Raw genomic sequence first — 13622 nt, forward strand, 5'->3', positions numbered from 1 at the left:
TTTTTTTTTCTTTTTTTTTCAAAATGTTGCTGTTTTTTTCTTCTTTTTTTGGAGCATACATCGGATAATTGTTCACTTGCCCTGAAAAAGATAGAAAAAAGGGATAAAACAAAAAGGCTCGGGTTTATAAATGTGGTAAAATCAAAAAAATGGAAATGGCTCAAAAGTGGTTAACTAGGAGAAAATAGTATGGGTAGGCAATTTAGTGGGGAAACAGAAAGGTTAATCCTAAGATGCCCAAATCATTTTTAAGCATCATGTTCGTGTGTAATCTTGACAGTATTTATCATGCAGGTTCTAGAATACCAATATCAAATTCGACATACTCAATCCAACAAAATGAGAGCGAAAATGATATGCTCGTAAAGGCTCAAATCTCACCAAATTGTTTCATGCATTGAGCTAATCACATTTCAACCAACAAAGGCATGGAATATCACAAAAGCACAAACTTGATCACAATTCATGCTATTCGCTATCAAGAATATCCTAACCTAAACAATTATGTGTTCCCAAACAAGCATAGCATTCCAAAAATTTTCCACAAGACAAAGACAATCAATGAAATTTTCGACAAATCCAACCAACACATACTAACATCGAAACATAAAGACAAGCAAAAGGGAAATTCAATCCTACAGTCTACTCCCCCTCACTAAAAGCGTTTTACCTCAAAACGAAAAATTAAAGTGAAAGAAAAGGAATAGAGTACTCCTCGGATTTCATGTCGGTTTTGCTAACATGCGTCGTTTTAATGAAACAGTGCACACGACTGAAAAAAATTAGCACTACTCAGTAGTCTCCAAAATTAGCACTATTCGAATCATAATTTTGTAAATCTTCGTTGTTCAAGTTTGAATAAAAAAATTTGATTCCTGTAAATAAAAATAAAATAAAATAAAACATGCTCGATTGAAATGAAAATAAAAATAAAAATTTAACGGAAAAACAATGGGTTGCCTCCCATGAAGCGCTTTTGTTTAACTTCGTTGGCTCGACGACCTGATTCAGACTACAAATTCCGTGACAGATACTTCCACTTCATTCGTTTTTTCCAACTAAGAAATTCTTTATGAGAAATTCAAAAATTCTCAGAAAGATTTCTTCGGATTTTTCCCAAATTAAGAATCTTGTTGAAAAGAATGGCCGTTAAAACATCTTTTTTATCATCCGATTCCTTGCATAAATCATCAACAAAGTTAGATTCATCATCAACAGGTTTAATAACGCCAACAAAATTAATACTATGCACGTTATCCGGATATCTCATTGCTTTATAAAAATCAAATTTTAAGATCTCACCGTCGAACTCCATAGTAAGAATACCGCTTCGAACATCAATTTTTGCATTTGTCATGCTCAGAAAGGGACGACCGAGGAGGATTTGTTGGCTAGCTGAAGTGTAACTCTCGTCTCTTTCAAAGGCTCAGTGGAAATTAAATTATAGATGGAGAGAGGCATTAAGTTGATAGAGGCACTTAGATCGCACATAGCTCGCTTGATTTTAACTTCACCAATTTTACAAGGTATTGAAAACATACATTGGTCTTTATATTTCGGTGGAAGTGGTCGTTGGAAAACTGCTGAGACGTTTGCACCTAAATCCATTTTCTCGACTCTGGTAAACTTCCTTTTAGTCGTACAAAGATTCTTCAAAAACCGGCAATACCTTGGAACTTTCCGAATAACCTCAAGAAGAAGTATATTAACTTTCACCTTCTGAAGAACGTCTAATATTTCCTTTTCCTCGATTTTTCTATCCTTTTTTACTAACCTCGATGGAAAGGGCGGTGGCACGTCATAGGGAGATAGCGTCAGATCGTCTATTTGTTCTTTATCATTCTCTTTCTGGGATCATGCGTCAACTGTTTCTTCTTCTCTTTTGGTGTTCGAAGTTTCTTCTTTCTTCTGGGATCTTGCTCTTACTTCCTTTGGGTTTGGTTGTTCAATAATTGTACAGCTTCAGAGGGTGATGGCGCTAACTTTCTCTATTGGATTCGGCTCAGTTTGTGATGGTAGCCTCATTTATGACTCTAATCTCCCTACGACTTGAGTCAGTTGACTTATCTGTTTGTCCATCTCTTGGAAGTGGGCTTTAGTTCGAGTCTGGAATTTTTCCTGGGATAGTGCTAACCTCTCGAAAATCGATTCTAATGATGACTTATGCGGCTGTTGTGGTGGTGGAGGTCTCGATTGATAGCCTTAATTCGGTCTCAGGTTCTGAGCATAACTGAAGTTCTGATGATCCCTCCATCTTGGGTTGTATGTATTACCGTAAGGATTATAAGCTCTTTGAGGAAGTCCCAGAAAGTTTCCGACTGCGTTAACTTGAGCTGTTGCGTCGTCTTGAATTAGTGGACAACCGTCTGTTGGATGATCAGGTAATGCACATATTCCATATAATCGGTTTTGTCATGTCTTTCCTGCAACAAGAGAGTTTACGACTTCAGTTAACTTGTCTATTTTATTTTCTAAGGAATATGAACTTATCTCATGAACCCTTCGAGAAGGTTCATTGTTTGTGCAAAATTGTTGGGAATTTGTGGCCATCGTCGATATTAAGTCTCTAGCCTCAGTAGGAGTCATATTCACCAAGGCTTCATCGCTGGCAGCGTCGATCATCTTCATTTACAGGGAAGATAATCCTTCATAAAAGTATTGAAGGAGTGTTTGTTCGGTTAACCCATGTTGTGGGCAACTAGAACATAACTTCTTAAACCACTCCCAATAGTCGTAAAGTGACTCTCCATCAAGCTTTTTGATTTCAAGTATTCTCCTTCGTAGTTCACTTACTTTTGCTGCAGGGAAAAACCTGTCAAGAAAAAGACGAGTCATTTGAGCCCATGTAGTAACAGAATTAGGAGGAAGATAAAATAACCACTCCTTAGCCGAAGAAAAAAGAAAAGCTCTAAGTTTTATTTGGTCTTCGGTTACTCCCTGTGGTCTCATGCTGGAGCAGACCATATGAAATTCCTTGAGATGTTTGTGTGGATCTTCGTTCCGCAATCCGCAGAATGTAGGGAGAAGATGAATAAGGCTAGTTTTCAATTGGTACGAAGTTTCACCTTGAGGGAAATCTAAGCAAAAAGGCTCTTGTTCAGTGGGTGTCGCGGCTAACTCACGGATAGTAGGATCGGCAATCAGAATTGTATTAACGGATTCACCTGAGTTTGATTCTTCTTCTGGATTCGTTTGTTATCTCCTTCTTTCCCGAAGTGTCTATGTGTGGAGTCTTCTAGCTTTGGCTTCAATCTTCGGGTAGTACTCCACTAATTCTCCCGGATTAGACCTGGTCATAAATAAAAAAATAAACAAACAATAGTAACTTTGGCGAAGTCCTCAGCAACAACGCCAATTTGACAACTGTCGTTTCGGTGTCAAAATAAATTACTTATTCTCAATCAATAAAGGAAATGCGTAGTGAAGAGAAGTAAGGGTCGATTCCACAGGGACTTAGAAAATTATAAATTTCTATCTGATTTATTTATACCAGGCGTGAAACAGTACAAATGGGGGGATTTTGGTAAGAAAATATTAAAATAATAAAAATGATTAAATAAGTAAAAGCAATTAAAGTAAAAATAAGAAGAGGAAGATTGTGAATAAATACAGTAGAAATAGCCTCAAGCTTCGCTTTGACTCAATTTTCTTATGATCATCGAATAAGATTTTCTCTTCGGGATTCACGTCGGTTACTTTGTCTACAAGGGCTATCCCCGTGACTCTATCTTGTATACCGAATACTCAAGACAATCTTTGATTCCGGCTTCGGTAATTGATTCTAACAATATCATTTATCGTAGATAAATTATCATTTAAGTTCGTGGCATCCGACTCAAATATTCCAATTCGTGTCTGTTGCTATTCCTCCCGGTCAACTTTGGAGAGCCAAACAGATAAGAAAACAGAAATGAACCAACATTCTTGTTTTCTGGATATCTGTTTTTTACTTTTTCTAGGCCGGTTTGGTTCGGCTTTTCCTTATTTCTTTCTAAACCTGCTCTCCACTTTCTTTGGTTTCATCATTCCTATTATTACTTTTACTGTCAAATGACAGAAGGGTACTAGTTATTACACTCAAATTGACCTTTTCTCATTTTCATTTTCTTCTTGCTTTTCCCTGCTCATTTTCTTCTTGGTTAAAACATCTCCCTGGTATGATTTTCCGTACAAAACTATGCATGCATGCATACACAGGTATGATTGATATGTATTATGCATGTGCATGCAAAGCCTGCTATGATTGATAAGTATTATGCATGCAAAGCCTGCTATGATTGATAAGTATTATGTATGCAAAGCCTGCTATGTCTTTACATACTATATTATAATTAAAACCTTGATAACAACATCAATTGAAGCCATTCTTTCAACTGATCTGAATTAAAACACGACAGCACCGTGCCTTGGAACCGTAAGAGCATAAAAAGATGCCGGTCTTGATCGCAGGTTTCCAGGTAAAAAACAATGATGATGAGTTAGATTAGATTTTATTAGATTAGAAAGATCAGAAACAACAATGCGCATGTTGTGGCTAAACAGAACAGATGATAAGAGAAGATTAGAAAGGGATGGGCCTAAACTTCCACGCCTTTGCATGGACTTGCGAGTTGGGGGGGGGGGGGGGGGGTTGTCGCCGGTCCCACTCTCCTGGCTGCGCGTGCTTAGGAGACCTTAATCAATCTTCTTAATTCCCATCATTGTCTTCATATTAATTTGATACATATTAATTTTTAACTTCAAAAGCCTAATTTTATTATTATACAATATATAAATTAAAATTAAATATTTTTATATTCTAAAATATGAACAATTAATCTTGTAAATATGTAAGTGTTATAATCTTATGTGGTCAATAGTAAGTTACAGTAATATAATTATTTACTTTTATTATTTTAGGTATTAAGAATAATATTTCAAAATAAAAATGAAGTGATCTAATGAATTTAAATTTTAATAAATTGAATTTTATGAAAAGTCAATTTTCTTTTATTTGTTGTGTCAATATAATAATTTATATTTTTATATAAGTTTCAACTTAAATTATAGATATAATTTTCTAATTTCAAATTTAATTTGATGATGTTTTGTAAAAAATATTGTGAAATATATAATTATTTACTAATTTTAATTTTAATTTAAACATATTTATCAAAATATGGAATAAAATTTAGCTCATAATTCAAAAATAAATATTTTAATATATCAAAAATATTTAATTTTAATTAATCTAAATTCTAACATATATTTTATAGTAAAAATAAAAAATCTAATTTAATGGATTAAGTAAGAGATAAAAAATTAAAGATTAAAAAAATAAAAGAATTATTTTTAGCTTTTAGCTCACATTATTAACAAATATAACCTAAATAATCTACTATCCTATATAAACTAATATCATTAGGCTTTCTAATTATGGGACTAGTATTTATCAAATTATATTCTTGGACCGTATAATTTTATTTTTAAAAATATTTTTATAGTGTATTTTTTAAATGTGTTTTGTAGAAAATTGTAACCTTAGCCCCTTGAAGAAAGGAATTATTAAATTTATTAAGAATTCCAGTATATAAAATCTTAAAATGATATATAAAAATTCCTTTGCATACTGACAGAAACCATTGAACCAGTGAACAAATCCCTGTCGGTTTCAAACGGTTCAATTCGCCGGGCACATATTTTAAAACAAAATAAATGAAGAAGCGTAACGTCTTTCCAAAGAAAAGTCTGTACAACGGGAGAATTGCAATTAAAAATTGAAAAGAAGGGCACCAAACCAAGCACACCGTCGGGATAAGCGATAGGAAAGTGGTGGGAAAGCACAAGCATCGAATCATAACACTCTCCCATCACCAAAAACGTGCTCCTCTCAACTTCAAATACGTATATAATATATATGGCCTGTATTTTACATTCGATAGTAGGACTAGCAAGCAACAAACGCGGTTTTTAACGACTATCAACCATATGGTGATGCACAAGTCAACCTGGAAAACAAATTAAAAAAACGTGTTACAATTTGACAAATCATGAAATTAAAGGAAATGTTTGTAAGCAGTTATTGGGACACGTGGCTTCTCTATTCAATGCCCTTCTTTTGTCACCTTTCGGTGCATTCTTTTAGTTAATGTAAAATTTCAAAATGTTAAGTGTATGCTCTCGGTGGAAGTACTTTAATTATTTGCCGACACCGACTCTTTGCATTTTCAATGTGCTTAACTATTACTATACTTTTTAATATATTTAATAATTCAAATTAAGTAAATATAATTTTCAATTAAAAGTTAAGATGAAAAGAAGTCTTATTTATCCAAATATCACCATTTAAAAATTAAAAGTGTTTCGATAAACTTTTCTATATGATTTTTATTTTTTATATTTACATTATATCATGATAGATCTATACTATATTCTATTATTGAATTTTATGTAATTAAAATTTAATACAAATTATATTATACTATATTATTAAATCTCATTTAATTAAAATTTAATATTATATGAGATATGATATAATCTAATCTTTATATAAATTTAAGATAGTTAAATAAATAAAAATAAATTAAAAAAATAAAAATTTACATTATATAGATGTATCTCAACTGTAGATATTTGGTATTTGGGTTAAAAGCCCCGTAAAATAAATATTTGGTAATTTGTGATCCATATGTATATCCATTTAACCTCCATAAGCTGTAGAGAGAGGGGAAAGTTACCTCTCCTTGCGCTTTTCCAGAAACCGCTGCAAAGACTTCCTCCGGGCAATTGGTAAATCTGCATAGAAATCCAAGCACAATCACTTACTTCGGCATAGATTTTATAAGATTGGAAATATTAGTAGTTTCCACACGAATTTAGCTAGTTCAACATGCAAAAAAGGAGGAAAGTAAGCAGACACTGACCTTCATCAAGAGTTTCAAGAAGCTGCCGTTGTTGATCGCTTGAAGGAGTTGCCACTTCTGAGTCTATTGATTCAACTTTCTTTGAGACTCCTTCAACTGCGAGTTTTAAGATGCTCTCCGCCTATTCAAAATTTTATAGACACGTTAATGCCATTGATTTTTACGGATAATTAATTTTGTATATTTTTTCAAAGATTTTAAATGAAATGATTCTATACAATGATCATTGTTAAACATACCTTATCACGAGGTAGATTGAAAACGGAGACCGTTCCATTGTAGAAAATGGTCAAGGGAGCTGTTTCAGGACCATTCTCAGATGCAGCCCTGAATAAAAGAGGATTCACACTTTTCACGTCATAAATTCGAAGCTGAAACCCGTTTCATGAAGAACAAGATTATATAGAAATTAAGGAACTCGTTGAGTACCTGGGGGCAGAGTTAAGAAGAGGTAAAGCTGAAAAAAGAGACTGAGTTTCCTTAGGACTCGAAGGGACCGAAGCAGATTTGTTAGACTCAATCTGATCCTGACTCGGCGGGTTCGTCAAACCAGAGGCAATCACTGATTTGATAACCTCCGGATTCATCTTCGAAATGGCGCCTTGAAGACCTATAGAAAATTAATCACAAAAGTTTTTCAAACATTCAAGATTCATCCACCAAGAAAAAAAGAGAGAAGTAGATTTAAACGTACCTCGGAAGCTTCGACGGCGATCGAGGAATTTCTGAAACTGAGATTTGCAGGGGTTCTCTTTCTCCATGCCGAAGAAATCAAGCTCAACGCTAGCTCTCGACATACTGGTTTACTTGAAATGAGAAGACAAATTTTTCTTTTTTGTTCTGTTTATTGGATGAGTGTCGTGAAGAAAACGTTTATAAAAGGCGAGGAAGATGACAAAGTTGAATATGAAGAGGCGGAGAGCGGCAGGAGGGAAAAGGCTATAAATAATAATAATAAAGAAATAGCGACACGACTTCCACGTGCTATATGTGTCACCCTTTAAAGGCCAACCATACGACTGTTATAGCATAGTAAAAAGTGAAAGATTACTTTCCTAAATATCACCAAAAGTAAATTAGTCATTGAATTAATATCATCAATGACACATATTTATACATACATAGACATATATCATATGACAGTGACGTGCCTATGTATATAAATATTTTCTTTAATCATCCTATATGTTTAAAATCATATATCTAAATACTTAAAGAAAACTTATATATAAATAATTTTTCATTTTAGAATCTTACTGTCAAAATATTTTTTTTAGTTGATAAAAAAAAATCTTGAACTTAATTAAACTCATATCAACATGACAATAAAAATAAAATTCAAGATCTCAATCTGATTAAATTCAACATATGTCTTTAATAGCTCCAAAAAATTGTTGGACATGAAATTTTTAAGTTTATATATTCAAACATTGAATTTTAATGTTTAAATATAAATGTTTAAATACTTATTTAATAAGTGATTAAAGAATGTTCGTACACACTATTGTCGCCATTGACCAATTCATATCGTGAATGCCATTCTTTTAGATAACATTCATATAATTTTTCATATATTTTAATTTATTTTTCACATGATAATAATATTATGCATTCAACTCCAAAAGCGGCTTGTTCCATTTATGAATTTTCTTTAAAGAGCTCTTGGTAGAGTACAAGGTTCTTAATCTGACTATTTGACATAACTGACACCAATTTTCTTTAATATTCCCTTTCTGACACCGTTTGACCAATATTTCCCGAAGTAGCACCATTTCTGCTGAGCTGGCGAAAGGCGCGTCCCCGGGGACGCGCTTTACCCGTGTTTTCGTTGAGTTGGATGCCACGTGTGGAAGGCGCATCCCCGAGGACGCGCCTTTCGCCAACTCGACTGCCACGTGTGGAAAGCGCATCCCCGATGACGCACATTCCATTAAATGCCATAAATGCCCCCCATCCGTTTTCCCTAACTACCCCTCCTCCTCCTCTATATAAACCCCTCAACCCTCACTCATTCTTCACACCAAAATCATATTCTCCTCTCTTATATAACTCAAATTCTCCAACTATTTGAGTTTTAAATTTGTTATTAGTGGTAAGAAATTTATTTTTATGTTAGTATTTTTTTAAATAGTTATTATATTTTATATTAATATATTTATGTAAATATTATTTTTTTATTAAAATAATATTTATATAATTATTATTTATTAAGAATTATTAAATTTTTTTTGCTAATTATATTGTTTTGTCTACAGTTATAATGGAAAACGAAATGCTGTTGCGATTGGATATTGATCATATCTCCAGACATTTTAGCGATATTGTAATATTTTTTATAATTAATGTTAATATTTAAATTTATTTTTATTTTAAAGTTATTATGAATTTATATTAATTTTTATTTTTTATAATGTATATTATTTAGGATACTGATCATATTTTAGAGACTTTTATTAAAAATTCACGTATACCGACACCAGAACGTATTTTGCCATATTTGGCTTCTGCTGGGTTCGGGTATATTGCAATAATTATAGGCGGTTGCAAACTCGAACATGTCCTAATTTCTGCACTAATTGAGAGGTGGAGGCCTGAGACACACACTTTTCACATTCCATGTGGAGAGGCCACAATTACATTGGAGGATGTCTCTATGCATATGGGGCTTCCCGTCGACGGAAATATGATGTGTGGTATGGCGGATGGTGATTGGCAATCAATGTGCATTGATTATCTTGGAGCTGCTCCGCCAGAGTTTAATGGAGGTAGAATAACTTTATCTTGGTTGAAAGCTAATTTTGAGGTTTTAAATGAAAATGCTTCAGAGGATCAAGCAAAGGCATGTGCTCGGGCATATATTCTACGAATAATTGGAGGAATATTGATGCCCGACAAATCTCGCAACCAGGTGCATTGTATGTGGTTACGGTATCTGATCGATTTTGATGAAGCTGGAAGATATAGTTGGGGCGTTGCAGTTTTGGCATTTCTCTTTAGAGAAATGTGTCGGGCGACGAATTATAAGAAAACTGCTATCGGTGGATGTCTTCTGCTTCTACAATCATGGGCGTGGTTCCGCATGCCTTTCTTATGCCCGATCGTGAATGAACCATACGTATTCCCCTTATTGTTGAGGTAATTTTCGAACTAAATTTTGATTTAAATATTTTCAATTAAATAGGGTTATATTTAGTTTATATTATAATTCATAGGTGGTCAATGAAAAGAAAGGACCATAAAAGTATACCTACTGGGTTAGAGGAAATTCGTTTACTTATTGATACGAAAGCTGGGTCTGAGGTATGTTTTTAAATTTGTTTAATTATTAATATTTTAATTTAAAATGCTAGATATAATTAGAATATTTTATTTATTTGAATTATATATTTATATTTCAGTTTCAGTGGATACCTTATGCGAGCGATGAAGTGAAAGCTTGCATCCCACCCCACCTTAGTGGGTCATTAGAGGTATGGATATCGGTTATACCTCTTATATGTTATGCTATTATTGAGTGGCATCTAGTCGATCGCGTGCTCCGTCAGTATGGTTGTACGCAATATATTCCTGGAGCACCTAGGAATTTAGACGACGTGCATAACATAGATAGACGAGGAAAGAAAGATGTTAACTGGGTGGTGAGACACAGAGATTGGATTGCGCTTTGGGAGAACCGATATACACTGTTGGCCCCTCGACAATATTACGCTGAAACTGGTCATATGGTTACGGATAACTATATGGACTGGTTTAATGAAAATGGGAAGCCGTTTCTACTTTCGGCGGAAGCATGAGGGGTTAACATTCCTAGGCGCCGAGAAAGACGTCAACCGTCTCAATATCATCGTCCCCCGACGCGTGGACGGAGAGAAGGCGCTACCGGTTCTGCATCAGTCCCACCAAAACATCCTTATTCGTCGATGCCGCAGAGGTACATGCCCAGCCATCCACTTCATATGCCAAGCCCACCAGTTTATATGCCATCTCCGCAGGGTTATATTCCGAGCCCGCAGGGTTATATTCCGAGCCCGCAGGGTTACATTCCTAGCCCGCCAGGTTACATGCCTAGCCCGCAGGGTTTTATACCATATGGAGGTGCATATACGACTATGTTTAATGATCCAGCATATGGTTCATATGCATCTTATTTGGCTGGTGGTGCTTCTCCGCAGACACCTCAATCTCCATCTGGATCACAGACATCGATGCCAATGGTTCCACAGTTTTCACAGTTCCCGGGGAGCGGTGGGATTGTTACTAGCACTCCTCCAGGGTCGTTATTTTATACAGGCCCTTCAGCCCCTTCAGCGTCATCTACACCAAATGAAGAAAATGCTGCTGATGATGATAGTGAAGATGAGGAGACTGAAGAACAAGTTCCACGAAGAAATCCTCCACGAAATAGACAACCACCGCCATGTGGAACTCATTCGAGAAGACGACATCGGTGATCCAGTTGTATTTAATGTTATTTAAATAATTATATTTCAGAATTTTATGTAATTTGGTTATGTTATTTAAATGTTTCATGGTTGTTACATACATATTTTTAATGTTATTTGTTATTAACATTTAACATTAAATGTTTGATAAATGTTTTTAAAATACAAATTATATTATTCGAAATTTAAAATAAAAATAAAAATAATATTATTCGAAATTTAAATTTAAAATATAAATTATAGTATTCGAAATTTAACATTAAATTTCAACTTAATATTCCAATTGTATTCGAAATTAAAAGTTATATTCCAATTATAGTTCACAATACTTAAATTGAAATTAAATTTATCCATACATATGATTTTATCATTAACATATATATTAAAACGTATACATTAAAATCAACTTATGTTGAGTTAATCGATCGACGGAATCGGGCAATAGGGGGTGAATTGGCAATTTATTCAATGTCACATTTCAATGCTCATTCCATACAATTTCAATGTCACAATCAACTTATCACTTCACATTTATTCAATTTATCCATAACATTTTATCTAATTTATTCAAACTTCACATAACGTTTTAATTTAAGTTATTCTTAACTTGCTGAACTTTCAAAAGAAGTTAAATTTTGGTTATAATTTACCTGATTTACTGATATATCTAGTGCCCCCGAGGGACATGAGTGACATAATAGGGCAATGATAACATATTCTCTGACAAAATAATGGAAGGCGCGCCCCCAGGAACGCGCCTTCATGTGAATAGTGAAATAATAGGTACTGATATATCTAGTGTCCCCGAGGGACATGAGTGACATAATAGGGCAATAATAACATATTCTCTGACAAAATAATGGAAGGCGCGCTCCCGGGAACGCGCCTTCATGTGAATAGTGAAATAATAGGTACTGATATATCTAGTGTCCCCGAGGGACATGAGTGACATAATAGGGCAATGATAACATATTCTCTGACAAAATAATGGAAGGCGCGCCCCCGGGAACGCGCCTTCATATGAATAGTAAAATAATAGGTACTGATATATCTAGTGTCCCCGAGGGACATGAGTGACATAATAGGGCAATGATAACATATTCTCTGACAAAATAATGGAAGGCGCCCCCCCCCGGGAACGCGCCTTCATGTGAATAGTACTCCGATTATAGACACTATTATATGCAACATATTATAAACTTTCAAAACAAACTTCAGTTCACAAGCTTTCAAATTCTCAAATTCCCAAACTCTAAATTCTCAAATTCTCTGAAAATGAGTCGTCTTTCTGCTGTTGTTTTGTATGATGGAGAAATTAAGGAAGCTGAAGAGGGGGTTATTTTTGAGTCAGATCATTATATCCCCTTAACCTTGAAGAGAAACATCACAATTGAGGAGTTAATCACAAAAATTTTGTTAAAGATTCGTGTAGCAGGCCAGAGAAGACTATCTTCACTTTAGTACAGATTTCCTACTGAACTTTTTCCGCTCACGTATACATCATTTCAGCTTTCAAACGATGATGATATTTCTATGATGGTTGATGCTCATATGGGGAGTTCACAATCTCTTATTGAAATGTATGCCACTTTTATTGAGGTTCGTGCAACTCGTGGTCTCTCATATTCCTCTCACTTTGGCATTGCATATCAAACTGATCAAGTTGATAACCCGACACAACTGATCTGTAATGATTTCACATCATTAATGGCGGATCCAACGCCAGATACCATGCCATCAAGTTCAATAGGAAGGCATTCATCTGCAACTTCTTATGATCTCAACCCTCGTGGCTTCACCAATAATCCATATGGCAACATCTCTTCTACTTCAAGGGGCAGACATTCATCTGCCAATGTTTTCGACTTACATATGGAAATGCCAACGAGACGACAGTCTATTCACATCCCACATGATACAATGGCCTCAAGTTCAAGGGGAGGACACGCAAGCGGGAACTTATTTGACCTCGACATTAGATTATCGGAGGAACCCTCATCTCCACAAGAAGAACCTCTTCGGGAGCCAGGTGCAGATGGTGCTAAAACGGGATTATTCGTTGAACCTGACTCACCACAGTTTAACGTACATTCTGATGATGACGAGGATGACGTTCCGATAAATACAACACCAGCCGAACTTCCTGCACATATGTATGAGGCTGATTATGATGCAATGTATGAGCCTGAATTTCCAGATCTTCCTGATGTTGGCAACTATGGACTTCAATCATTAGTCAATGACGGTAATTTACATATTGGAATGGAGTTCGCATCGA

General features: G+C 34.8%; 1 protein-coding gene across 1 annotated transcript; it reads right to left on the reverse strand.

Moving 5' to 3' along the window:
• Nucleotides 1–5953: 5953 nt before the first annotated feature.
• Nucleotides 5954–7768, reverse strand: LOC120175385 (protein TIFY 9-like). The gene is made up of 6 exons (XM_039182013.1): nt 7597–7768; nt 7332–7512; nt 7142–7229; nt 6903–7023; nt 6717–6774; nt 5954–5987 (listed from the first exon to the last, which is right to left on the reverse strand). The coding sequence occupies exons 1-6, from the start codon at nt 7697–7699 to the stop codon at nt 5960–5962; spliced, it is 579 nt and encodes a 192-aa protein (XP_039037944.1). The 5' UTR covers nt 7700–7768; the 3' UTR covers nt 5954–5959.
• Nucleotides 7769–13622: the final 5854 nt, after the last annotated feature.

Source organism: Hibiscus syriacus, unplaced genomic scaffold (genome assembly GCF_006381635.1).
Source record: "Hibiscus syriacus cultivar Baekdansim isolate YM2019G1 unplaced genomic scaffold, ASM638163v2 tig00112206_pilon, whole genome shotgun sequence".
Classification (NCBI taxonomy): domain Eukaryota; kingdom Viridiplantae; phylum Streptophyta; class Magnoliopsida; order Malvales; family Malvaceae; genus Hibiscus; species Hibiscus syriacus.

Bases quoted from the DNA above. Each gene is read 5' to 3' on its own strand.
- LOC120175385 (XM_039182013.1), bottom strand. From the start codon at position 7,699: ATGTCGAGAGCTAGCGTTGAGCTTGATTTCTTCGGCATGGAGAAAGAG. The intron at 6,775-6,902 runs GTCAGTGTCTGC...ATTTCTATGCAG, and splicing joins TCTTGAAACTCTTGATGAAG to ATTTACCAATTGCCCGGAGG. The intron at 5,988-6,716 runs GTAACTTTCCCC...TTTGTTTTCCAG, and splicing joins CTGGAAAAGCGCAAGGAGAG to GTTGACTTGTGCATCACCAT.